This window comes from Saccopteryx leptura, chromosome 6, assembly GCF_036850995.1.
Source record: "Saccopteryx leptura isolate mSacLep1 chromosome 6, mSacLep1_pri_phased_curated, whole genome shotgun sequence".
NCBI lineage: Eukaryota > Metazoa > Chordata > Mammalia > Chiroptera > Emballonuridae > Saccopteryx > Saccopteryx leptura.
In genome coordinates, this window is record NC_089508.1 from 5,536,924 (window position 1) to 5,560,334 (window position 23,411).

The 23,411-nt window shown below is 64.6% G+C and overlaps 1 protein-coding gene across 4 annotated transcripts in view; it reads right to left on the minus strand.

Moving 5' to 3' along the window:
- Positions 1-894: 894 nt before the first annotated feature.
- Positions 895-23,411, minus strand: part of EVL (Enah/Vasp-like) — a 151,096-nt gene continuing 128,579 nt past the window's right edge. For 3 of the 4 annotated variants that reach the window (XM_066388008.1, XM_066388005.1, XM_066388007.1), the window contains exons 4-14: positions 21,776-21,839; positions 17,478-17,542; positions 16,617-16,846; positions 15,830-15,951; positions 12,934-12,994; positions 10,969-11,032; positions 8,773-8,839; positions 8,622-8,684; positions 3,351-3,417; positions 3,010-3,067; positions 895-1,360 (exon numbers count right to left, since the gene is read on the minus strand). In XM_066388008.1, coding sequence (XP_066244105.1) covers positions 1,323-1,360; positions 3,010-3,067; positions 3,351-3,417; positions 8,622-8,684; positions 8,773-8,839; positions 10,969-11,032; positions 12,934-12,994; positions 15,830-15,951; positions 16,617-16,846; positions 17,478-17,542; positions 21,776-21,839 — 899 coding nt within the window. In that variant the 3' untranslated portion in view covers positions 895-1,322. The remainder of the gene's footprint in view (positions 1,361-3,009; positions 3,068-3,350; positions 3,418-8,621; positions 8,685-8,772; positions 8,840-10,968; positions 11,033-12,933; positions 12,995-15,829; positions 15,952-16,616; positions 16,847-17,477; positions 17,543-21,775; positions 21,840-23,411) is intronic. The other variant, XM_066388009.1, reaches the window with a different exon arrangement.

The following is a 23,411-nucleotide window of genomic DNA, read 5'->3' on the forward strand; positions in this document are numbered from 1 at the left end:
TGGTCACAGAACAGGGGCCCCAGGCCAGACACACGGAGGCTGGGCCGGTGACCGCAGGCCAGAGGGAAGCAGGCTGGTGTCCTTGTCCTGGGAAGGGTGCAACGTCTCTGCCCTGACTTCGGCGGAGGCTGGTGGCACCGCTAACCTCAGGAGGCATCTCCTTGTCAGGCCCTAGACTCCACGTCCCCTGGGCCCCGGGACTGCAGGAATTCTGGACCTTGGAAGGCGCAAGGAAGCAGGAGAGCGGTTATAGCCACCACTCGGATCTGAGCCTCTGGCCATCCTCTTCATGGGCAGAACAGTCTCTTCCAGTCCTTTAGGGTCGCTGGACACTCAGTGGGATGAAGTATTGTCCCAGGCCTGGCCAGAAAACGGCGGTCCCCTCGTCAGCTGGACATGGGCCCTCCCTGCCTCCTCTCCTGCTGTGGCCCTCAGAGAACGGCTGGGCCGGGGTGGGCATGCTGCTGTGTCTGAGGTGGCCCTGGAATGATCACCGGATTTCAAGGCCTGCCACTGGCTTGGCCGATGGGCAGTCCCTCCAGAGCCCAGCAGAAGGCCAAGCCCACAAAGCCCAAGTTGCAGTGCTCCGTCTGCAGTGGTGGGTCGGACGGGTACGTTCTCCTGGCCCTGATGGTCAGCGTACCGCACACGGAATCCCTGTGATGTCCCAGCACAGGTGCCACTCAGGACCGCGTCCTACTCTGCTGTGGGTGTGGCTCTGGCAACCCCCCAGGACCCTCACCCTCCCGTCCTCCCCATTTCTGCATTCAGCCCAGCCACCCCCGACCCCTAAGGCCACCGTCTTGCTCCTGCTACTACTCCCGATCACCACTGTCGTGGGGCCTTCCCCCAGGAGCGACTGAGCGGCGTGAGAGAGGGAGCGGGAGTCGGGCGTGTGGACAGTCAGCGTTTATTACCACGTGGACACAGGTGCCGCGGTGCGTGGCCAGGCCTTCGCCACGACCAGGGAAGGGCGCTGGCACAGCCTGCCACCAGCCCGGCGCTGACAGTCACCCGGGGACACGGGGGGCCATCTAATGAAGTGTGTGGTTGGGGTGTCTTCTCTATAAACCAAAAGAAATGTACACTTAAATAGACAAATATAAAATACAAAAAAAGGCGAGTAGACCTGGTGTTGTGTCAGGTAGGATCTAAAAAAATCCAGGAATTGAACTTTTTGCTCATTTTAATATTTTATGACAGGTTAAGACTTGACTTGAAGCACATCCTAGCTCCAGTGCGTGCTCGCTGTGCCGGCGGGGCGCCTGGCTGTCCCCCGCGTCCTCAGGGTGGGAATGTCTCGGCGGCAGGGGACAGGCACCCTACGAAGTGCTGATTCCGCTCAGCTCCTGCCTGATGGCTGCGGAGAGGACAGGGCAGGGCAGGGAGGCTCAGGTGTGCTGGGGGTTTGGGGGCCCACCCAGCCCTCCTCCGCAGGCCCCGTCCCCACGCCCCGGTGAAGCCCTTCCCAGAGCCGCTCGCTCCCGAGAGCCCCAGCCCGGCCCCGAGGCGGGTGCGTAGCGGGATCTGCACAGGCTGCCGGGCTGTGGGGTCCCATCCGCACCCCTAGCTGGCCGGCCATTAAAACAGCCAGCTGGGGGCGAGAGTGACCAGCACAAAGCCCTGGACATGTCCGAGCAGATGGGCATCTGGGTTCCGCTCTGAGGACCCAGGAACCTCTCCCCCGACTGCGGCAGGGCGGATGGCTGTCCCCCTCCCTCCATGCTCCTCCCCGGAGAGGGGTGGGGGCTTCTGCCCCCCCCTTCCTCCTGTGCCCTCCCTTGGGGCCCCCCCAGAACGGGGCCTGTCCCTGTACATCCCCTGCCAGGCCTGGAGCTGAAGGCCAGGAGAAGAAGCTGGATGGGGTGGGCATGCCTCAGGGACAAGGGGCCGTTTCTCGGAGCCCATGTGGCCCACACTGCCCCGAGGCAGCGCCCACTGGTGGCGGCACCTGCACACGGGACGCCGGGGGCCACCCCACCCCATTGCCTCCACCCCTCCCACTCCCTCTGCACGCGGGCTGCTCCCTCCTGGGGTCACCCAGCAATACAGCCAGCTAGTAGTCCGCCTGCCTCTCCCTTCTAGCCCCAGCATGCCCTCTTCCGTTAACTCCTTATCTGCCCAGCCCAGGCATGCAGGGGGACTGGACAATCAGGAACGGAGCCTTCCCTGTGGGGCCGGCTGGGGGAGCTCGGTCACCCAGCTCTGGACTGGGGTCCGGATCCATGGGCGCCCAGGAAGGCTCTCACTCTAGCCTCCTCTCTCTAGTGCAGGCGGCCCACCAGCCCCCAGATATGCTTTCACTGCTGGCCTCGGGTGGGGGAGGCCCAGGAGGCCCTCACTGCCCCGTCCCGGGCTGAGCCACCCTGCCTGCCTGACCAGACCTTTCCTCTTCCTCTGGCTGCAGACCTGAGCCAGCTGCATCAAAGGCCCTGGGGTGACTGGATGTGTGTGATCCACAGGGACCAGGCCTTGCATGCTGGAACCAGAGACTTTTTTGGGGAGAGCCACACACCTGCTCCCCAGCTCAGGGCCAACCAGGCTCTGAACTATATAGGTCAGGCCCTTAAAGTAGTTCTGTGGCTTCCTGGTCTCTCTAAACCCCTAGGAAGGCAGCAGAATCAAAAGTCAACCTAAGTTCACAGACGCTGAAACCAACAGGACAGACCACCGAAGCCACTTCGATGGCCTGCACTGTGGAACACTCTGTCACTGTCCTGTCTGAGTATTGCTGTGGCTAAGCCCGGGACAAGCACAGGGCGCGGGGGTCGCAGGAGCAGGAACCCAGCGGGGAGACGTGTGTGCTCAGCAAGTCCCTTCATGTGCCTGAGCCTCAGTTTGCTCAGTGAGAAAATGGGGAGGGTGATGCGGGCTGTGGGAAGAAGAAAACCGGAGGCCCCGGGGGTCCTGACGGCCTCCCCGCCTGGGCCCTCCCGGCTCTGTGTCCTGGCCCTGAGTGCCGGGCGGCCCTGCCCGCCCCCCGGGGGACCCTGGTGGGGCCGCACTCACCATCGATGATCTCCTCCTTCACTTTGTGAAGCTCTCGGACCACCTCCTCCAGGATCTCCTGTGGGCAGAGCCTGGGTGTGAGGGTGGGCTGTGGGCCTGGAGAGTCGGCCTCGTGGGGGACACTGGTCTGAGTGCAGGGGTCACCAAGCGTCCCCACAGGGCTGCAGCCCTGCCCACAGGGGATGCTCCGTTGTAGCGACAGCTGGGGACGGGGACAAGCCTTGTGACCGCCCCCCCACTGCCCGCTCCCGACGTCTGCAGCGGCCTGACCGCCCATGTGCGCCCGAGATAGTCCCGAGCCTCTGGCTCCTTCACGGCCTCTCGGGAAAGGACACACTCACCTGCTTCATCCGGTCCAGATCGAAGGCGTCTAGGGCCACGTCGTTCACGCTGCCAGCCGGCTTCATCCTGGGGAGAGGACGGCAGGGGGCGTGGAGTGTGTGTCGGGCCGGATGAGCACGCGCCACACTGGGGGGCCGTGTGAGACGGAACCTGGGCCCTGCCTCTTCCGTCAGCCCTCACAGGCTTCCTGCTCTTGTGTCTGGCCAGCTGTAGCTAAGTGAGAAGAGCTAACAGCCGTCGCCAGGACCCTGTGGTTTCTGTGGACTTCCCAACCCGAGTCAGGACTTGGGTTTTCTGACAGGGCGCGCTCACTCAGATGTGGTGACGCAGGCGGGCAGCGGTGCATGCCACATGCTGCCTCCCCTGCCTGGAAAACACAGCGATACGCCCGTGCTTGGCGTCTGTGGTCCTGGCTGAACGGGGGCTCGGGGGAAAACTAGTGAGAGAGGCATCAGCTGCAGCGCAAACACTCGGTACCACAGACACTCATCCTGAAGGCCTAGCATCTCAGGCCACGTCTTTGGCCTTTTTTGAGGGAAAGGTTCCAGTTTCTTGGACTGTACACCTCTGAAAAGCTCCTGAACTAAATCTAGCAGTTTGGAACTGAATGTCTCTTGCACATGAATCTTCCCTGAGAAATCTTGGCAGAAACCTCGTCTAACTGCCTGGCCTTTACAAACAGACCATGGCGCACTGTCGGGACTCCACTTCCCTCCACCTGGAGAGAGAGGCTGTGGGCCTGCTGGTTCAGGGTGATGGTGTGGCTGGCCCGGTGGCAAGGCCCCTGGACAGAGGAGGCCTGTGGCGGAGCTGAGGACCAGTGCTCCCCACAGCGGGGAGGACACGCAGGGAGCACCCCACAGCGGGGGAGGACACGGGGGGGAGTGCCCCACAGCGGGGGAGGACACGGGGGGGAGTGCCCCACAGCGGGAGAGGACACGGGGGGGAGTGCCCCACAGCGGGGGAGGACACGGGGGGGAGTGCCCCACAGCGGGGGAGGACACGGGGGGGAGTGCCCCACAGCGGGGAGGACACGGGGGGAGCGCCCCACAGCGGGGAGGACACGGGGGGAGCACCCCACAGCAGGGGAGGACACGCAGGGAGCACCCCACAGCGGGGGAGGACACGGGGGAACTGGTGTACCCCACAGCGGGGGAGGACACGGGGGGAGCACCCCACAGCGGGGGAGGACACGCAGGGAGCGCCCCACAGCGGGGGAGGACACGGGGGGAGCGCCCCACACGGGGGAGGACACGCGGGGAGCGCCCCACAGCGGGGGAGGACACGGGGGAACTGTGGTGTACCCCACAGCGGGGGAGGACACGGGGGGAGCGCCCCACAGCGGGGGAGGACACGGGGAGGACACACGGGGAGCGCCCCGCAGCGGGGGAGGACACGCGGGGAGCGCCCCACAGGGGGGGAGGACACGGGGGGAGCACCCCACAGCGGGGGAGGACACGGGGAGGACACACGGGGAGCGCCCCGCAGCGGGGGAGGACACGGGGGGAGCGCCCCGCAGCGGGGGAGGACACGGGGGGAGCGCCCCACAGCGGGGGAGGACACGGGGGGAGCACCCCACAGCAGGGGAGGACACGCAGGGAGCACCCCACAGCGGGGGAGGACACGGGGGAACTGTGGTGTACCCCACAGCGGGGGAGGACACGGGGGGAGCACCCCACAGCGGGGGAGGACACGCAGGGAGCGCCCCACAGCGGGGGAGGACACGGGGGGAGCGCCCCACAGCGGGGGAGGACACGCGGGGAGCGCCCCACAGCGGGGGAGGACACGGGGGAACTGTGGTGTACCCCACAGCGGGGGAGGACACGCGGGGAGCGCCCCACAGCGGGGGAGGACACGGGGGGAGCGCCCCACAGCGGGGGAGGACACGGGGGGAGCGCCCCACAGCGGGGGAGAACACGGGGGAACTGTGGTGTACCCCACAGCGGGGGAGGACATGGGGAGGACACGCGGGGAGCGCCCCACAGGGGGGGAGGACACGCGGGCAGCCGTCCCACAGCGGGGGAGGACACGCGGGGAGCGCCCCACAGGGGGGGAGGACACGCGGGGAGCGCCCCACAGCGGGGGAGGACACGCGGGGAGCGCCCCACAGCGGGGAGTGCCCCACAGCGGGGGAGGACACGCGGGGAGCGCCCCACAGCGGGGAGGACACACGGGGAGCGCCCCACAGCGGGGAGTGCCCCACAGCGGGGGAGGACACGTGGGGAGCGCCCCACAGCGGGGGAGGACACGGGGGAACTGTGGTGTACCCCACAGCGGGGGAGGACACAGGGGGAGCACCCTACAGCGGGGGAGGACACGCAGGGAGCGCCCCACAGCGGGGGAGGACACGGGGGGAGCGCCCCACAGCGGAGGAGGACACGCGGGGAGCGCCCCACAGCGGGGGAGGACACGGGGGAACTGTGGTGTACCCCACAGCGGGGGAAGACACGAGGGGAGCGCCCCACAGCGGGGGAGGACACGCGGGGAGCGCCCCACAGCGGGGAGTGCCCCACAGCAGGGGAGGACACGGGGGGAGCGCCCCACAGCGGGGGAGAACATGGGGGAACTGTGGTGTACCCCACAGCGGGGGAGGACATGGGGAGGACACACGGGGAGCGCCCCACAGGGGGGGAGGACACGCGGGCAGCCGTCCCACAGCGGGGGAGGACACGCGGGGAGCGCCCCACAGCGGGGGAGGACACACGGGGAACCACGGTGCGCCCCGCAGCGGGGGAGGACACGGGGGAGCGCCCCACAGCGGGGGAGGACACGCGGGGAACCACGGTGCGCCCCGCAGCGGGGGAGGACACAGGGAGGACACACGGGGAGCGCCCCGCAGGGGGGAGGACACGGGGGAGCACCCCACAGCGGGGAGGACATGGGGAGCGCCCCACAGTGGGGGAGGACACCGGGAGCGCCCCACAGCGGGGGAGGACACGGGGAGCGCCCCACAGCGGGGGGGAACACGCGGGGAGCTGCTCCACAGCGGGGACAGCACGGAGTGCTGCCGACAATGAGAAGCAGCCCGCGAGCCCAGCCCTGGGTCTCCTCTGAAGGACAGGAAGTCACTGATGGATGAGATCTCAAAGAGACACCTGCACCCCAACTTCACCACAGCACCAGTCACAACAGTCAAGACATGGAAGCCACCTAGGTGTCCGCTGACAGGAACGGCTAAGGAAAACAAGGAGCACACACACCACGGCAGTCCCTCAGCCACGAGACAGACACCCTGCTGTGTGGCATCGTGGCCGGACCTGGCGGGCAGCATGCCAGGGGAACGAGCCAGGCACGTGAGGATGAATCCCGGGTGCTCTCACTTACAGGTGCAATCTGAAAGGCCGGACTTATCGAAACAGAGACCGGTGGCTGTGGGGTTGGGGGAAGTGAGGGTGGTGGGGAGGGTCTGCGGGCGGGCCCTCCGGCTGCAGAGATGAGCGCAGCGTGGGAGGGGACAGCGGGTGGCTGTCGGCAAGCCCATGTTGTGGCCTGGGAGCAGCTAAGGAGGTCGAGCTTGAATGTTCTCACCGCACACGAACTAGGCGAGGCTGAGCCTCCCTGTACTCGTGCGTGTGCACACGTCAGGTCACCGTGTTGTGCACCTTCAACTTGCACAAAGGAGATGTCCATTATATGTCAATGAAACTGGGGAAAATCCCACCGAACGCTACTATAAATAAAATTTTAGTGGGCTAGTGCGCAGAACTGAATTAAAGTGAATAAACAAACTACTCCCGCCCCCTCCCAAGTGAACTCCAGAGAGGCCCACCGTGGTCCTGAATGAGTCTGGAAGCAAGTCTGGGTCCCAATGGCAAAGACGTCCAGCCTGAGACCCACGTCTACCACATATGTCCTGTAGGTTCAAGTGCCTGTTGCAACAGCAACTTTCCAGGTCACCTGGGCCTCCGTTCTCCCCATGTGCACACCCGAGAGACCCCAGACGGAGATGGGGCCGTGTGCGTGAGCTTGGCTACGTGAGGGCTGCAGGGCCCACAGCACAGCCGGCGAGCCCCTCGCAGCAGAGGCCCCCTCCTCCTCCCGGGCCTGCTTCTGTTCCCGCCCCTCCGTCCACCTCCCCTCACGCCACAGCGAGCTTCCCCATGTACAGAATCAACCCTGACCCTCCGGCACGCCGCCGTCCTGCCCAGCCTGCCCTTCCTCCCCCTTCCCTTGGCAGCCGCTCTGGCCTTTCTGCTCTTTGGACTTGCCAGGTGGTGACAGGCTCAGGGCTTCAGCACTTCCAGGTTAAAGGCTGTCCCCACCATCGCAGGGCCACCTAACTGCCCGAGAGGCCTCCCCAGCTGGCTCACTCAAGCGCTGGTGCTGTCCCCACGTGACCCTCTGGGTCTCCAGAGCGCCTGTCAGAACCCACAGCTGTCCAGCTGCAGGCCTTCTGAGCAGAGAAGAGCTCCTCACAGGCAGGGATGTGCAGGGACGTGCCGGGACGTGCAGGCCCGGCCCAGAGCCCGGCAGACGACAGGCCCTGGACCAGTCTCGGCTGTCCCCGAGACGTCCCCTCGCTGCTCCCCGAGTCCGTCCCTGCCCTCCTGCCAGGGCCAGGCCAGAGCGCTCTGCTCACCACCTGTTTCACTCGGCAAGACCAGGTTCAGTGCCACCTGCTCTGTGCGGTTTCCTCAACTTGTGGTAGGCGACGGAGATACTTCCACTATGCAAATTCAGGCCCCCTGGCTTGCGGTTCCGACAGGGCTGCTGGTCCCTGACTTTGGGAGAGCTCAGTTTCAGAGACCCTGTCCTGTCACTGCACCAGCTGCTGGTTCGGGAATACGGCCAGCACCCTGGGGGGCCTGGTGGGTGTGGAGTGCAGAGGCAGGCGAGGCGGTGGGCGGCCGGCCAGGCCTGAGGGAGCTGTGGGGGGCAGTGGCGGCCAGGGAGCACTTCCTGTGTCCAGTCGTCCACACAGCTGTCCACACGACTGCCCTGCGCGGCAGAGGCTGCGGACCGCTTCTCGGGATGGGGAGTGGCGGCTTGGAGAGGTCACCTGGCTTGCCGACGGCACAGCTGGTGAGCCCAGTGCCGGGACCCGTCTCGGCTCTGCTCACGCCTCTCTGAGTGGGCCGTGTCCCCCCCGGCCCCAGGCCCCCTCTGGAGGAGAGGGAGGAGCAGCCCCCCAGCCCTGCCTGTCCCCAGGGCTGAGAGAACAGGTCACCCTTTCCCAGAAAACGCTGTTAGATGACAGAACACGGGATGGGGTTCGGGGTGTTAGTCACGGGCCGGGGACAGAGGGGCCCCCGAGATGGGGTTGTTGGTACCTAGAATGTGGCTGCGACTGAAGGGGGCTCTTAGCTTCGGGGCTCTTGGCCACAGATGGGGTTCTACGGCAGCAGAATGAAACAGACATGTGAACGGCCCGCGGCCACCCGGCCCGGGGACCTGCAGCCGAGCCCCTGCAGGGCCGCTCACCTGGACAGCAGCGAGGACACGGGCTTCTCCACCGAGTTGCTCCGCTCCCAGGGCTTCCGGCCAGCCTCTGTCGGGTCACGTCAGGCGTCAGGGACGAGGAGCCTCGGGGCTGAGGGGACCCCCAACCCCTGCCCAGTACCCCTGACAGGAGGCCCCCCCGGCCCTGGCCGGGAAGTCTAGCTGTGGGCACAGCTGGAGCCTGGCTTAGTCCCAGGTGCCCGGGCAGCCTTGTGGGGCTGCAGACAACAGTGTTGTCACCCCGGGTCTCCCCCACTCAGGACTTGGCTGACCCTGACTCGGGGTCTGGTTTTGAGTTCTTTTTTTTTTTAACTTTTTAATTTTTTTTTTTTCCCCATTTTTCTGAAGCTGGAAACAGGGAGAGACAGTCAGACAGACTCCCGCATGCGCCCGACCGGGATCCACCCAGCACGCCCACCAGGGGCGACGCTCTGCCCACCAGGGGGCGATGCTCTGCCCATCCTGGGCGTCGCCATGTTGCGACCAGAGCCACTCTAGCGCCTGAGGCAGAGGCCACAGAGCCATCCCCAGCGCCCGGGCCATCTTTGCTCCAATGGAGCCTTGGCTGCGGGAGGGGAAGAGAGAGACAGAGAGGAAAGCGCGGCGGAGGGGTGGAGAAGCAAATGGGCGCTTCTCCTGTGTGCCCTGGCCGGGAATCGAACCCGGGTCCTCCGCACGCTAGGCCGACGCTCTACCGCTGAGCCAACCGGCCAGGGCGGTTTTGAGTTCTCACAAAGGGAAGTCCACTCTTCTTGGAATGTGAACCAAGAGGTCAGGGAACCCCAGCAGGGGGCTGAGTGTGCAGGGGGACCCTTCTGCCAGGACTCTCGGGCAGCCTGAGTCCACGTTAGCTTTTGGGGGCCGGGCCCCTAGGGCCCCATGAATAACTGCTGTCCACTCACTTCCTGGTCCTCACCACACTACAGCTGGCCTGTCCCCATCCTGGGCTTAAGAGCTGGTTTGTCCTTCTATTTTTTAAGTTAAGTGATAATAAGTTATAGTTCATTTTTCCCAAGAGATTTGTTGAGCTGAACTGAGCTCCCTGACTTTGCGGGAAGAGCAGAGAGGCAGAAGGGGAATGCCCAGGGCCTCAGAGAAGCCGGCTGCCCAAGCTGACCCCGGAGACTGCCGGCCAGGTCGACCGCAGGTCCAAGAGCTGGGACCACATCCACACTGCAGGCGTGTCGTCTGGAGCAAGCCATATAACTGCCCTGAGCTTCAACTCACGAAGCTGGGAGACACCTAACTGCACTAGTGTGGTGTTCACGTAACTGTTCACCAAGAGTCCATAGGGCACCCTCTGGGAAGAGGGGACGAGGCACAGTCCCGAGGGGGCTGGTGTGCCAGCGGAGGACCAGGACGCAGGGCGGGGCAGGGGCCGAGCTACACCCCGGCCCTAGCGAGACAGCAGCGGCGGCCAGAGCCTCCTTCGGCTGGGGGTGGGGGAGCAGAGGCGGATGAAGGTCGGCTGAGTCCCAGGGCACAGAAGATATTGGGTCCCTTGTCATTAGAAAAAGTGTAAAGTTGGGGTTTTGTGGGGCCCTTCAGAAGTCGGGGCCCAGGGCGCACTTCCATCATTAAATGCGTCTCGAGGTGGGGGCCTGTTTCCTCTCTGCCTCCCCACCCCCCGGCTCAGAGCAGACGCTAAACGTATGTCCACGGAGTGACTGAGAGACCGACCCCGGGGCCTTTCCCGCCTGGTCACGCCCTTGTGCCCCAGCCACACTGGGGACTCACAGCAGGGTGTGGGTGGCTTCTGGGGGCAGCGAGGCTCACTGGTGACACTGTCCCTTTCCTCAGCTGCCATTTCGCAGGGGGACATGACTGTGGCAGGTAAACATTCCTCTTCAGAGCCCTGGCTCAAGGCAGGGAACCTGAGCCCCGGGGACCTCCTGCCACTGGACAGGTGCTGGTGGGAGGAATGTCTTTGTGGTCTGGCCAGCGCTGAGGCTCCCACAAGGCAGGGCTCCCCCTGGGACGCCAGCCCTGGGCTTGTCCAGGGGCGATGGGGCTCCCCAGAGGGCGGCGTTGGGGAAGGTGGCAGGGAGACCCTGCTCGCACAACCCCCCGGCCGTCTGCTCGTCAATAAAGCGAGGCGGGGGGATCAGATCGTCTTCCTGCTGGGGTGCCTCCTGCCCTAGGACCCGGGCCTGGCGCAGGGCGGGCGGTGCCCCTTACCTGAGGCGTTGGGTGGCTGGCTGGCCGCTCGGGTGCCCGGGGACGGGGATGTGCTCGGCTCTTCCTGAAACGGGAGAGAGGCTCACGAGGCTGCCTGGTTGGGGCAGGACCCTGTCCACCAGGGTCTGCAGAACCTCAGTTTCTTTAAGGAACATGTATTACTTTCATAATCAGCAAAATAACGATCTTATTCAAACACTGAAACCCCAAATCCTGGTGGGGAGTTGGTGTGGCCCACGGCAGTCGGGGAAGGAGAGGGCTGCAGGGAGACGGGCTCCTGCCACGCGAGGCAGGCGTGATGGCCGCACCCGCCGCCGCCTGCGCAGGCACAACCCCGCGGCACCTCGGGAGTGACAGCAGCGGGGCCTGCGCTCCTGGGGGCGCCGGCTGTCCCCCTCTCACCGTCCACGAGGGCTCGTCTCCCCGGCCGCTGTGCTGGGAGGACCAGATGTCCGGGTGACCCTGCAGGGTGCTGCGCAGATGGCCGGGCTGCATGGCTGGACTCGGGGAGTCCGGCGGGCCATGGCACGGCCTCCCTACCAGAGCCCAGCTGCGCTGACCGCAGCATGCCACCCCACCCCCAGGAGAGGAGGAGTGCTGGGAACCTGTCCGGAGGTCATCTCTGTCCCAGTCAGCACACAAGGTCATGACTGCTGCTGCCAAAATGAGTTCTAAAATCTAGGTCTGTCCCTCACTATCCCTCTGTGAAAAGGCCCTGGATCACCAGATGGTTGCAGGGGGACAGTGGACAGGTGGGCGAGGCGGAGCTGCCCCCGGCCACCTGCACCTCCCTGCCCGGCCCGGCCAGGCCCACGCAGCCAGCCTGTGCCGTTGCTGCGCACTCCGCTCTGGTCTCTGCCTTACAAACTCCCTCTTCCTTTGGAGTTTAGGTCAGTGGTGCTTCTCCCGGGAGCTCTGGGGGCCTGGGGCTCTTGCGTCGACCCCCAGAGCACTGGGGGTCCTTCTCCTCCTGGCACTTTATGAGGCTTCTGCCTCGGGGCAGGGGCCGCGTCCTACCAACCAGTGCGTCCCCAGCGTGTGCCCGTGGCCTAGCCCACGGGGCGGGGCCCCTCTGCCAGCCGTACAGCGGGTGAGGCTGCCGGGCCAGCACGCTGCGGTGACATCGGTGGAATGGGTCCTCAGAGCGCCACTGGCCAGCAAGTGGCAGAGAGGCAACCTAAGCCAGCTGGCTCTGACTCCACATTTGGGGCTCTTTCCTCCTTTTAATAATGCTCGTTGTTCCCCATTAGTTCTAAACCTAGTCCATGTGCTGTGGGGAAGAGCCTAGACTAGTGTAAAAAGGACAGCCGCCCACCAGTGCCTCGTCCACACTGCTCCGGCGAGGGCCGCCGGGTGTGGCAGGGCCCGTGGACGCGGGTGGGATCCGGGTAAGCTGCACTCACAGCAGCGAGCAGGAGGCCTATTAGAACAGGTCAGAGGAGGACGCCATGGGGCCTGTAGGCAGGGAGTCAGGCGTTCGGGCCCGGGGCTCACCTAAGCAGAGCCGACCTGAGAGACTAGGCCACGCTTTGTGACCTGTGACTTTCCTGGGGCCCCTGGACACACAGGCCTCTGCAGTTTAAAAAATTCGTGGTCACTAAGTTGGATGAACTCCATCCACATTCTGTGCAAAAGGCGTGGGGACAGGACCTCTCGTCATTCGTCCTCCTGTTCCGCCCCTCCTGTGTCACCTGGTGAAGCACCTATCACATGCCCAGTGGCATAACGAGAGAGGAGCAAGGGGGTCTATCATGCCCCGGGTGCCACTCGCAGAGGGGCGCCAAATGGTCTCCAAGACAAACAAGACAAGGGTGGTAGGGGGGGGGGATAGTACAGTGTTGTGCCCGGCGCCAGTTGTGTTTGCTACGCACTGCACATGCCTGTCCAAACTACATGCACCTCAGTGCTCCAGAGGCCCGTCCCAGTCTAGCCACACGGCGGGGTAGTGAGGGGGTGTCTGCTCACCGTCTGGCTCTCGTCTTCCTTTCTGTCAGCCGGCTTGTCTGTCTGGGAGGCCGCTTTTCTCCTGACACAAGGGAAGAAGACATCATCAGCTCCCGAAGGTGTTCGCACCCATCCAGACGCCCCCGTGTGGACCCGGCGTGGTCCTCAGAGGGTCTGACCCCTGCTTTGTGTGAAGGAGGCAATCTGTCCAAGCACCCCTCTGCTCTGTGCAATGCCCGCTGGGTGTCCGGGCCTTCTGCACCTGTCCCAGGACCCTGGACAAAAAACTGGCCCAGGCATACAGGACAGGGCCTGGCGACATTGCTCCGTTAGCAGACCCTGAGGGCCGGAAAAGGGTGGTCTGCAGTATCGAGGTCCCCAGGGGCCTGGTTTTCCTGGGTGACAGCTATCTTCCAGGCCGCTCAAGGCCTGGCCGCATGGAACAGGAGAGGTGTCCCTCTGGGCCGGGTACTGTCACAGTCGAGGCTGCAGGAACATGCCTGCTGCAGGCCGACCTGGCTGGGTGAGCAGTCCCCTTGTGGGAGGGAGGAAGGATCCCTTCATATGACCCCAGCATGGACCAACACTAAGAACCCCACATGCTCAGAAAAGGGAAGGCTTTGACTAGATGCCCTCTAGTAAACTGATGCGTTTCCCACAGGTATGAAGTCTCTCTTTACGTACTCTAAACTCACTCTTCTGTTTCCACCTCATTGGTCACCTAGACGTGGCTAACTCCCAAATCTACACGTGGAGACCCTGATGTTCCCCAAGACTTGCCTTGGGGATCATCAGCCCCACGAAGCCGCCAGCGCACACAATTCTCAAAAGGCGCAGGTGCAGGGTGAACGGCCCATCAGGGAGGGAGCTGGCCTGGTGTGTGGGGCGGGCCCCCACAGGCTCCTCCCCCACAGGCTCCTCCCCTTACAGGCTTCTCCTGGGGTCTCCTCATCTCAGAGGCAAGCGTTACCCTGACACCATTATCCCCGTTATCCCCAGACCGTAAGGCCCGAACGTCACCCTCCTGCATTGCTTCAAACCTGCCTTTTCCCATCTCTCTTTGGACAACGAGTGCAAGCTGCCATCCTCAGTACCTGCATGGTGGTGGCGTCCTCGCTGCCCACCCCCCACGGCACTCGACTCTCCCCAGTGCAGGCCGCGAAGACTCAGGAGCCACAGGCCTGGGACAGTGCTGACACCAGCGGTCAGCACTATGGGCCCCCTCCCCTACGCTGCATTGAGGGCAGGCGGCTTGGAAGGAGGAGCCAGCCTGCCAGAACCACACAGAAGGCGGCCCCACCCCACCTCCAGCACCAGCACCAGCACCAAGGAGGATTTCAAAGCGCCACCAGGATAACCCCTGCTGAGTCCTGCAGGGTGTTTGTTCCCGGTAGGGCGGTGACTCGCCCACCAGCATCTGGGCGTCGCGCTGGCTGCTGGCACAGTGGCCTTTTCCTGTTCACAGGAACGTCCTCTCTCTTTGGTCCACACCGTCCAGGCCAGGCTGTTATTGTTAATGTGTTGGTTTTGGACTTGGGAAGGCGTGAATATTTTCTTTCTGAAAAACACCTTCTGTTTTTCTAGGAGGCCTCATTCACTTCTCTGAGACGGAATCCAACGTGCTTGCAAGAGGCGGCTGTCTCTTCCAGCCTGATGCTGGGTCCGTCTCCACAGCCAGGGCCATGGAGGACGGCTTGACCTTCCCGGGCACTTAACACGCCCACCTTGCCACTCTCTTCCCTGCACGGCTGCTCTCCTCTCCCGCCTCCGCCCAGGACGCGTTCTCGCCCTTCTAGGCAGAGCAGTGTGGAACTGGAGCCCGCTGAGGCCCTCCTGGCTCTCAGGGACCTGTGGCCCTGGGGGGGCAGCCACAGTCACCTGCACACCTCTGGGCACTGCTGTCCCCCCTCCTGATTTCTCTGTCTGCTCAGGTCCACTGGAAGCTGGGGGATGCCCTGTGCTGTGGACCACCCTCCGTGCACAGGGGCCGCGGGCAGGAAACGCTGGCTCTGCCCCGTCTGGTGTCAGACCGGCTCCCTGCATGCTGGCCCCTCTCCCACCGTATCCTCACAGAGACCGGCAGGTCTAAGGAGCTGCAGCAGGACAGGAAGACGCAGGGCACACGGGAAGCTCGCACTCAGAGGCGGCTGGCTTGGGGGCGGAGGGAAGAGTCTGGAGGGACACCGCAGGCAGGGGGCTCGCTGCTGGCACCAGGGCCACGAGGAACACTCTGACAGGTGGCTCTGCTCCCGGGCCCTCTGGTGCCCAGGTGAGTCATGGCATCGCTGACCAGTCAGCGCATTCCTGCAGCCACACCAGATTTTCGGGTACAATCAAGCTCTGCAACCCTTCCCTGAGGAGCGGTGACCTCTCCACCGCTCAGCTTTCATCTGAGGACAGCCGAAAGCCACGGTGACAGGCTAACGGCCCTGGGCAAGCGGGAGCCACACCTGCTGGCGTGGACAGAGAAATGGGCGACCGGCCCAGCCCCAGGGCCCCACATGACATGGCTGGGACTGGTCTTCCCTCTCGGGGTGGCGACCGCTAGGCTCCGGCCGTCTCACAGTCCCTTTTCCCGTGTCCTCCATCACGGCCCCGCACCCACTCACACGGTGTGCTCTGAGCCGCTCTGTCTTCTTTCTGTCTGGGTCCCAAGTGCAGGGAACACCCCTCTTTTCCCTCCGAGTTTACCTCAGAGACGGTTGCCAGAGGATGCCTTTCGGCCTGATGCCACAAAGTGACTCCATGAGAAGGGAGGACGTCACACAAAGTGACTCCATGAGAAGGGAGGACGTCACAGTCCCCTGCACGGCTGAGCGCAGCCGGCCAGGCCCCTGGGCCCCAGCGAGGCCTCTCACTGGAAGCTGGGCAGCAGGAGCCCCCTGACGGCCCGGGTCTGGGGGGCCCCGACACCCACCTCTTGGCCAGCAGTTTGTTCATCTCCTCCATGAGGCCGCCGCCTCCGCCCCCACTGCTCGCCCGGTTGGCGTCGGACTTGGAGGTCCCGCTGGGGCTGGAGCCTCCCGATGCATCTTCTGGCTACAGGGAAAGGGCGCAGCGTTTAAGTCAGCTGTCTGTGGTGGACGTCCCTCGCGAGGATGACGGGGACACAGGGTGGGGACGTGCGATTCCCATGGCAGCGCTGGGAGAGGCCCAAGGTGTCATAGGTGACAAAACCAGAGAGGGCCTGGCCTGGCCGGCCACACAGTGACCCTCCCGGGTCTACTGGCCACAGTCTAGCATGACCTGAGGGGGAGGGGACAACTCTGGGGAAGGAAGCCAAGCTCTCCACCAGAGGGTCAGAGCCACTGCTGCTGGCCCCGTCCCAGGGTCCACCTCCCGGGACACACACAGGGGGCTCGGGGGTGGGGGGGAAGCCATTTTCCACAGTCAGCAGGGAAGGTATGGCGAGCCTGGCGCCTGAGTCCAAACTGGGATCAGCAAACTGACACGAGCAAGCTGTTAAACACCTGTGCCTCCACTTCCACATCTACAAAGAGGGACAATGCTTGCGCCGCTGTGAGGTCACTGTGAGGACAGGAGCAGGTCATGCACTGAAAGCACCCACGGCTCCCAGGTGCCGGCGGTGCCTGTCTCACCTAACAGAGGGCAAGGGTGGGGCCCGGGCGGACGAGGGGAGGCTCTGTCCAGGCGGCAGTGAGAAACTGGCCCCTGCCCACCCCACGGAGCTCAGGGGTGCTTACCCGCTGGACCCTCCTCAGCTTGGCCCCAGCCAAGGCGGCAGCCAGTCCTGACACGGAGCTCTCGTCGTGACTGCTGCCTGGAGCCCCTCCGGCTGGCAGCGGGGGCGGGGGAGGCGGGGTGGCTCCCGTGGGTGGTGGTGGGACAGGGGGTGGGGGTGGGGGTGGAGGCCCGCTACACGAGAGGGGGGCGCTGGATGCAGATGAGGGGTGCCCTGGGGGCAGGGTGGGTCCTGAAACAACAAGAGGGGCTCAGTCAGGCCCCGCCCCCAGCAGGGCCTCCCTGGGACAGAGGACAGAAGCGGCCTGCTCCTCATGGGCGAGGGCGGCCCAGGCTGCCCCTTCCACCCCTTTGGGTGAGCCTGGCCTGCCCGGCCACTCCCTACACTGGCCCCCATTCCCCAGCGTTCAGGGGTCTATCTGGACCCACAGTGCCACATACCTGCTTAACATCCTTTGAGCTCGGCTAACTGTCCTGTTCTAGTCATGGGTCCAGTGGGAGAGGAAGACCTTTGGTGGCACAAGCTGTACTTTTACCTCCTCTATCCCTTCCCAGTGCCTGGCACCACCCTCGGCATCAGCAGACGCTGGTCCCTGAGACACAACTCTGAGTGACCCCTGGCCTCTGGGGACTATGGCAGGCCGCTACCGGCCGCAGGCTGCGTGCTGGGCAGGGGCCAGCCAAGCTAGCTGACCCCCCACCTTCTGCCCTGCTCTCTCACTCCTCTGCTCTCATTGAACGTGACTGGCACACTGGAAGACCTGTATCACTGGCAGATCTTCGGAGGGCCCGCCGTGCCCCGGGCACCGAGCTGCGTGGGCTGCCACGGGCGCAGGAGCGGGGCGCAGCCCACCGGCTCTCACCTGTGGCCGAGGCTCTTCTCTCTAGGGACTCCTGGCGCTGTTGCTGGTGCTGCTCCATCACTTGTCTGCAAACCAACGAGAGGAGCAGGCTGACTGCGGGGCCGTGCCCGCGGGGCGCGGGCTGCGGTCGGGTCTCACCGGTCTCCCGAGAGCCTGCGGGGTGCCCTGGGCCGGGGCTCGCAGTGAGCTCCCTCATCCCGTTCCTGCCTCTGACGGCCACTGGGCTAGCTGCTCCCACTTAACAGAGGTGGGGCACATGACTGGTTCAAGGTCCCTGAACAGGCGAGTGCCAGCAGCCTCCTGAGTCTCCGGCCCCCGGCAGCAGGGAGCTCTACGGAGATTTGAGTGACCATGCGGCTCAGTGACCAGGCTCTCTCGAGGGCCGGATGGCAGCCTGGCTTTCACAGGCCTATGGCCTCAGCTGACCCAACCCCGGATCTCCTGGTCCCGTTGCACCTGGCTCAGCTCCTGGAGAGACTTCTAGGTGCCGAGGCTTCGGGAGGGGCGGCTGCTCAGCACACCTGCTCCTTCTCAGCACACGTCCAGCTGTAGGCCCGGCCCCCACCGGCCGGCCACCTGCCCAGCCCCCGGCAACACAGGCTGTGTGCCACGGAGGGGACCAATACCCGAGCTCCACGTGGCAGAGTGGCTTCAGGGTGCTCTGAAAGGCCAGTCAGGTGAGGACACTGACCCACAAACCACAGAATCTGAGGTGGAGACGCTGGAGCAGGAGGGGGGCCGAGGAACTGGTCAGACCGGGGATGGCAGCAGTCCTCGGCAGTGCGGTGCCAACCCTAACCCTGAGTGCCCACTGCGAAGCACGGGGCAGGGCATCCGATGCCCACCCCGGCTGGGGGTGTGCTGGAGGGAAGCGGTGGTGTCTGCGTGGCAGGGAGGGTGTGAGGCTGTGGGCATGGCCTCTCCTGTGCATGGCAAGCCTGGCCTCTCTGGTGCCCGGCACCGGGTCTGCACGCAGTGGGTCTGCACGCAGCGGGCCTCGCACGCAGCGGGTCTGCACGCACACGCAGCGGGCCTCGCACGCAGCGGGTCTGCATGCACACGCAGCGGGCCTCGCACGCAGTGGGTCTGCACGCAGCGGGTCTGTACGCACACGCAGCGGGCCTCGCACGCAGCGGGTCTGCACGCAGCGGGCCTCGCACGCACCGGGTCTGCACGCAGCGGGCCTCGCACGCACCGGGTCTGCACGCACACGCAGCGGGCCTCGCACGCAGTGGGTCTGCACGCAGCGGGCCTCGCACGCAGTGGGTCTGCACGCACACGCAGCGGGCCTCGCACGCACACGCAGCGGGCCTCGCACGCACCGGGTCTGCACGCAGCGGGCCTCGCACGCACCGGGTCTGCACGCAGCGGGCCTCGCACGCAGTGGGTCTGCACGCAGTGGGTGCTCAGTGAGTACAGGGATGGGGCATGAATCTCGTCTGCTGCTTTCATCTCAGGTAAGGTTGAACGGGACCCACGGTTCACTGCAAAGACCGTTGAGAGGCAGGGAGCTTTTGGCTTCCCATTCTGGGATTCCTGGCTTTGTCGTCCAGGCCAAGTCTCTCCCTTTCCTGGGCCTCAGATTCCTTTCCATAAAATAAATACAACACTTGTTTCATAGAGTTCTTTTAAGTTATGCCTGGTACCTAAAAAATAACGGAGAAGACCCACTGGCGGCATCACAAGCGTTTGAGAAGCTCCCCGTGGCATCTGCACCAGCCTCTCCGTCCAAGCTGCCAAAACCCCACCCAAAACTTCAGTCTCCCCACAGCATCTACACTGAGGAGCCCTCAGCAAAACGAGGGTGTTTGGAAACATTTAATGACCAGGTGTGAACTTATACTATTAGCGCGGAAATGAGAAGGTTCCCGCGCGTGGAGTCACCAGCTGACCGTGTGGCCCCGGCTGGTCCGCCCCCAGCTGGGCCTCCCTCTGCGCAGCGGGCCCTCTCTGTGCTTTGCCTCCTGCAGGTCAGACGGGCCCCCGGGGGCGGCCTGGCTGCTGAGAGGTGATCGCTGGGGACAGACCCGTCTGCAGCCAGCGGGCCCTCTCTGTGCTTTGCCTCCTGCAGGTCAGACGGGCCCCCGGGGGCGGCCTGGCTGCTGAGAGGTGATCGCTGGGGACAGACCCGTCTGCAGCCAGCGGGCCCTCCAGCCCAGACTCGCGCTGTGGGTTAAGAGAATGCAGCGTGGGGTCTGACCAGTTCTGGGAGCGGCAGGAGGGGCCGTGTGGAGCCATGTGCCGTGTGTACCTGTTCCCGGTTTGGCGGGGCTCACGCGTGCCCCCCTCTGGGCCGAGGCGGCCCTGGGACCTGGCGGAGGGATGAGCTGGGTCAGTCCTGCTTCTGCCTCCACGCCCTGGCCCCTTCGGGCAAGTCCTCCGCTCCCTGGGCTCAGCTGGCCCGTGAGACTCGGCACCAGTTATCAGCACCAGTAAGGGCAGCCCTGGGGCTCGGTGTGCGGGTTCCAGCGAGGCGGAGCGTGGGCGCCCTCCGTCCACTGCCCTCCCCGAGAGGCTGGGGGACAGGCCTGAGGAACCGGTGGTGAACACGGGAGTTGGGACGAAGGAACCTAGCAAGCATATTCCTGCTCTTCCCTCATCGCTCGGCACAAGCGGAACAAGGACCGACCCTGTCCTCTTGGCAGCTCGGATGGACTGGCGGTGCTGAGCTAAGCGAAACAAGTCAGACAGAGAGACACAAACGCCTGCACACCCTCCCCTACATGTGGGACAAAGGAACAAAACAAAGCAAGCTGAAGCAGGGCCACCGACACAGAGTGTCTGACAGTCGCCCGAGGGAAGGCGGCCTGGGGGACCCGTGAGGACGGGGAGGGGAGCGAGCAGCACAGATCGGCAGTTCCAGGACAGTCCTGGGGAGGCCGAGTGCAGCACGCGGAGACAGTCAGTGGTGCGGTGATAACTAAGTGTGGGGCCAGGTGGGCACTAGAAATATCGGGGGAACACTTTGCAGTATCGATTGTCTAACCACCGTGCTGCGCACCTGAAACCAATACAAAATAATACCGAATGTAAACTGTAATTGAAAAATAGACCAAAGAAAAAAGAATGGCCCAGAAGGACTGGTGGCACAGTGGGTAGAGCGTCGTCCTGAAGTGTCGGGGTTGTCGGCTCGATCTGAGGGTGTCAGCTCGAGACCAAGGGTGCTGGTCTGACCCTGGCCAGGGCACGTGTGAGAAGCAATCAATGGTACACAACTAGGTGCAGCAACAAGGTGATGCTTCTCTCTCTCTCCCTCTTCTCCTCTCTCTCTCTCTCTCAAAAAAAGATAATATCCTGCAGAAAACCACAAACAAACAAAAAAACAAAAACTGTCATGTTCAAACGGCCTAGGAATCTGGCCAGGGTCCTGAGAACACTCACCCTCCGGTGCAGGAGAGGTTGGAGAGGAGGAGAGTCCGGAGGGAGCCATGGGAACATCAGGACAGGACATGCCTCCCACGCTGGCCTGGGACCCTGCTGGCCGCTGGCCACTGGCCCCTGGAGCCACACCCTTTCCTAGAACCCCGTGAGCAGGTGGTGACCGGGCCACCTCCCAGGTCAGCTCCCACAGAGAAAGCCGCACAGGAGGGCAGAGACCCCGTCCTGGCCCCACCCTTCCCGGCCCCATGACCTGGGGGGGACAGTCCCTCCCCGGCTCCCGGGACCTCTTCTGCGACGTCAGGACAACGGCTACCTCGTGCCTCGCTACCCTCCCTCCCTGTTCTAACACACAGGGGCAGCTGGGATGGGGAGAGGTGGGGGTCACCCTGCCCCCCCAGATATTCTCCTCCCCCCCCCCCCGGCCACCCCGCGAGCATGGCAGTGCGGCCCTGGCCCGCGCGGTGCTCTGGTGGCCTTTGCCACGTTAACCTGACAGGGACGGAGTCGCCAGGGGTGGGACCCGCTCGAGGCCTCTGGCAGAGAGCGGCTGGGCAGGTCTCACGAGGCCGGCAGATGAGTGAGAGGAGGTGGCACAGGATGGTGCCAAGGCTAGGCCTCCGTCAGAGTGCGGCCTTGGTGACATGCCCGCGTCCCTTCACGTCATGACAACCACCCGCTCATACACCTGGGCGGGGGCGTGTTAACCGAGACTAACCGGCAGCCAGGACACTGCCCGTGGTCCAGGGCTGGGCGGCGGGCCGGCAGCGTGCTCCCTGGGAGGCCAGGCTCCTGACAGTGGGCGGAGCCACAGGCCACTGGCTGCTCTCCCTCTGCTCACGCCCGCCTCTAGGAGGCGTGGCCTCTGCTGCTGAACGGTGGCCCTGGCCACCAGGTGGCTCCTGTGGGTGGGGGGTTACCTTCTCTGGATGTCCATCTCATCAGGAGAGGGGCCATTCTGCACCTGGCGCTGAGTGGAGGGGCCTGCGGGCAGAGAAGCACAGAGGCACGCTGGTCAGTACAGCAGAACAGCCCAGCAAACAGCTGGCAGCCAGGACCTGGCCCGGCTCTCCCAGCCAGTCCCACGCCCGGCGCCCCTGACCCTTCAGCGGTGGCTCTCACACCGGGTTGCACGTCTTGACCTCTCAGTCGGCCCGAGCCCTCTCCCTGCTCCTTCCTGGGGCCAATGAACAGGCTCCCGCTTTCACATGGCGACCGCCCCCTCCCCTGGCTCTCTGATGACACCTGCTGTGTCCACTTCCTGACGCGCCGCTCTTCCTCAGCCCTCTAACACCTGGCCTCTCCACGTCCCACGCCGTCAAGGTCATCAGTGGACTTAACATTTCCAGACCCTGTAAATCCACTTTTCCTGACTTCTGAGCAAATGAGTGACCCTGAAGGTAACGACCAGAGGCAGCGTCCAGCCCCCGGTCTGCCTGAGCCACTGCCTGCGACCCTCCGCCCTCGTGCGGCCTGCAGCGGCGGGGTGGGCGGGAACCAGGGGAGCCGGAGGTGGCAGAGGGCACAGGCTGTCACTGTGGGGCAAGGCGGGGCTGGAGCGGGGGTGGGGGTTGCACATGCAGTGATCACACACACACACATGTTCATATGCACACGTTCACACACATGCACTGTGTTCACATGCATGCAATGTGTTCACACACATACACATGTTCACATGCATGCACCATGTTCCCACACACGCGCGTGTTCACACGGGGTGGCACTGTGCCACAGTGACAAGAAGAGCCAGGCCTCAGCCCAGCCGGGACAGCGCCGTCTCTGCCCTCTGCCAGCTCAGGTGTCGGGGAACCACACGGTCACAGTGATGGGGCTGGGGGGACTCAAGCTGGCCTGACGTCTCGCTGACGAGGTCGGGCAGCAACATCAGCCGACAGCAAAACCCACCCATGCAGAGGGGGCTTCAGGCAGCTGAGGGACAAGCGGGCTGTGCCCTGGGTCAGGGGCACATGGGACAGGGCGACAACCTCACAGCTGAAACAAACCCGCCAATTCCAGGACAACCTCCTGTCCAGCACGGGAACCCTGTGTGCCTCCCAGGCAGGGGCTCCTAGTGCGGCCCTGGCCATGGAAGCCACCACCGCCCGAGTGAACAAGAGCTTTCTTACCCTGAGGTGCCCAATCCACCCGCCCAAGGAGGCCTATCTCCACCACCAGGTGTGACAACACGGCTGGACCCTGTGCTCTGCCTGACAACCCTCTGCGGGCCTGGAACCAGCTTCCCTATTCAGCCGTTTCAGCTCTGCAGTCTTGGGCCCGGTGCCTTCCTGTGAGCCACGCTTTGCCGCTTCGTGGGCCCCGGGGTGGAGGGTCCGGTGGTGGGCTGTGGTGTGGAGGGTCCCAGTGTGGAGGGTCCCGGTGTAGAGGGCCCCGGTGTGGAGGGCCCCGGTGTGGAGGGCCCCAGTGGTGGGCTGTGGTGTGGAGGGTCCCAGTGTGGAGGGTCCCGGTGTAGAGGGCCCCGGTGTGGAGGGCCCTGGTGTGGAGGGCCCCGGTGTGGAGGGCCCCGGTGTGGAGGGCCCCGGTGTGGAGGGCCCC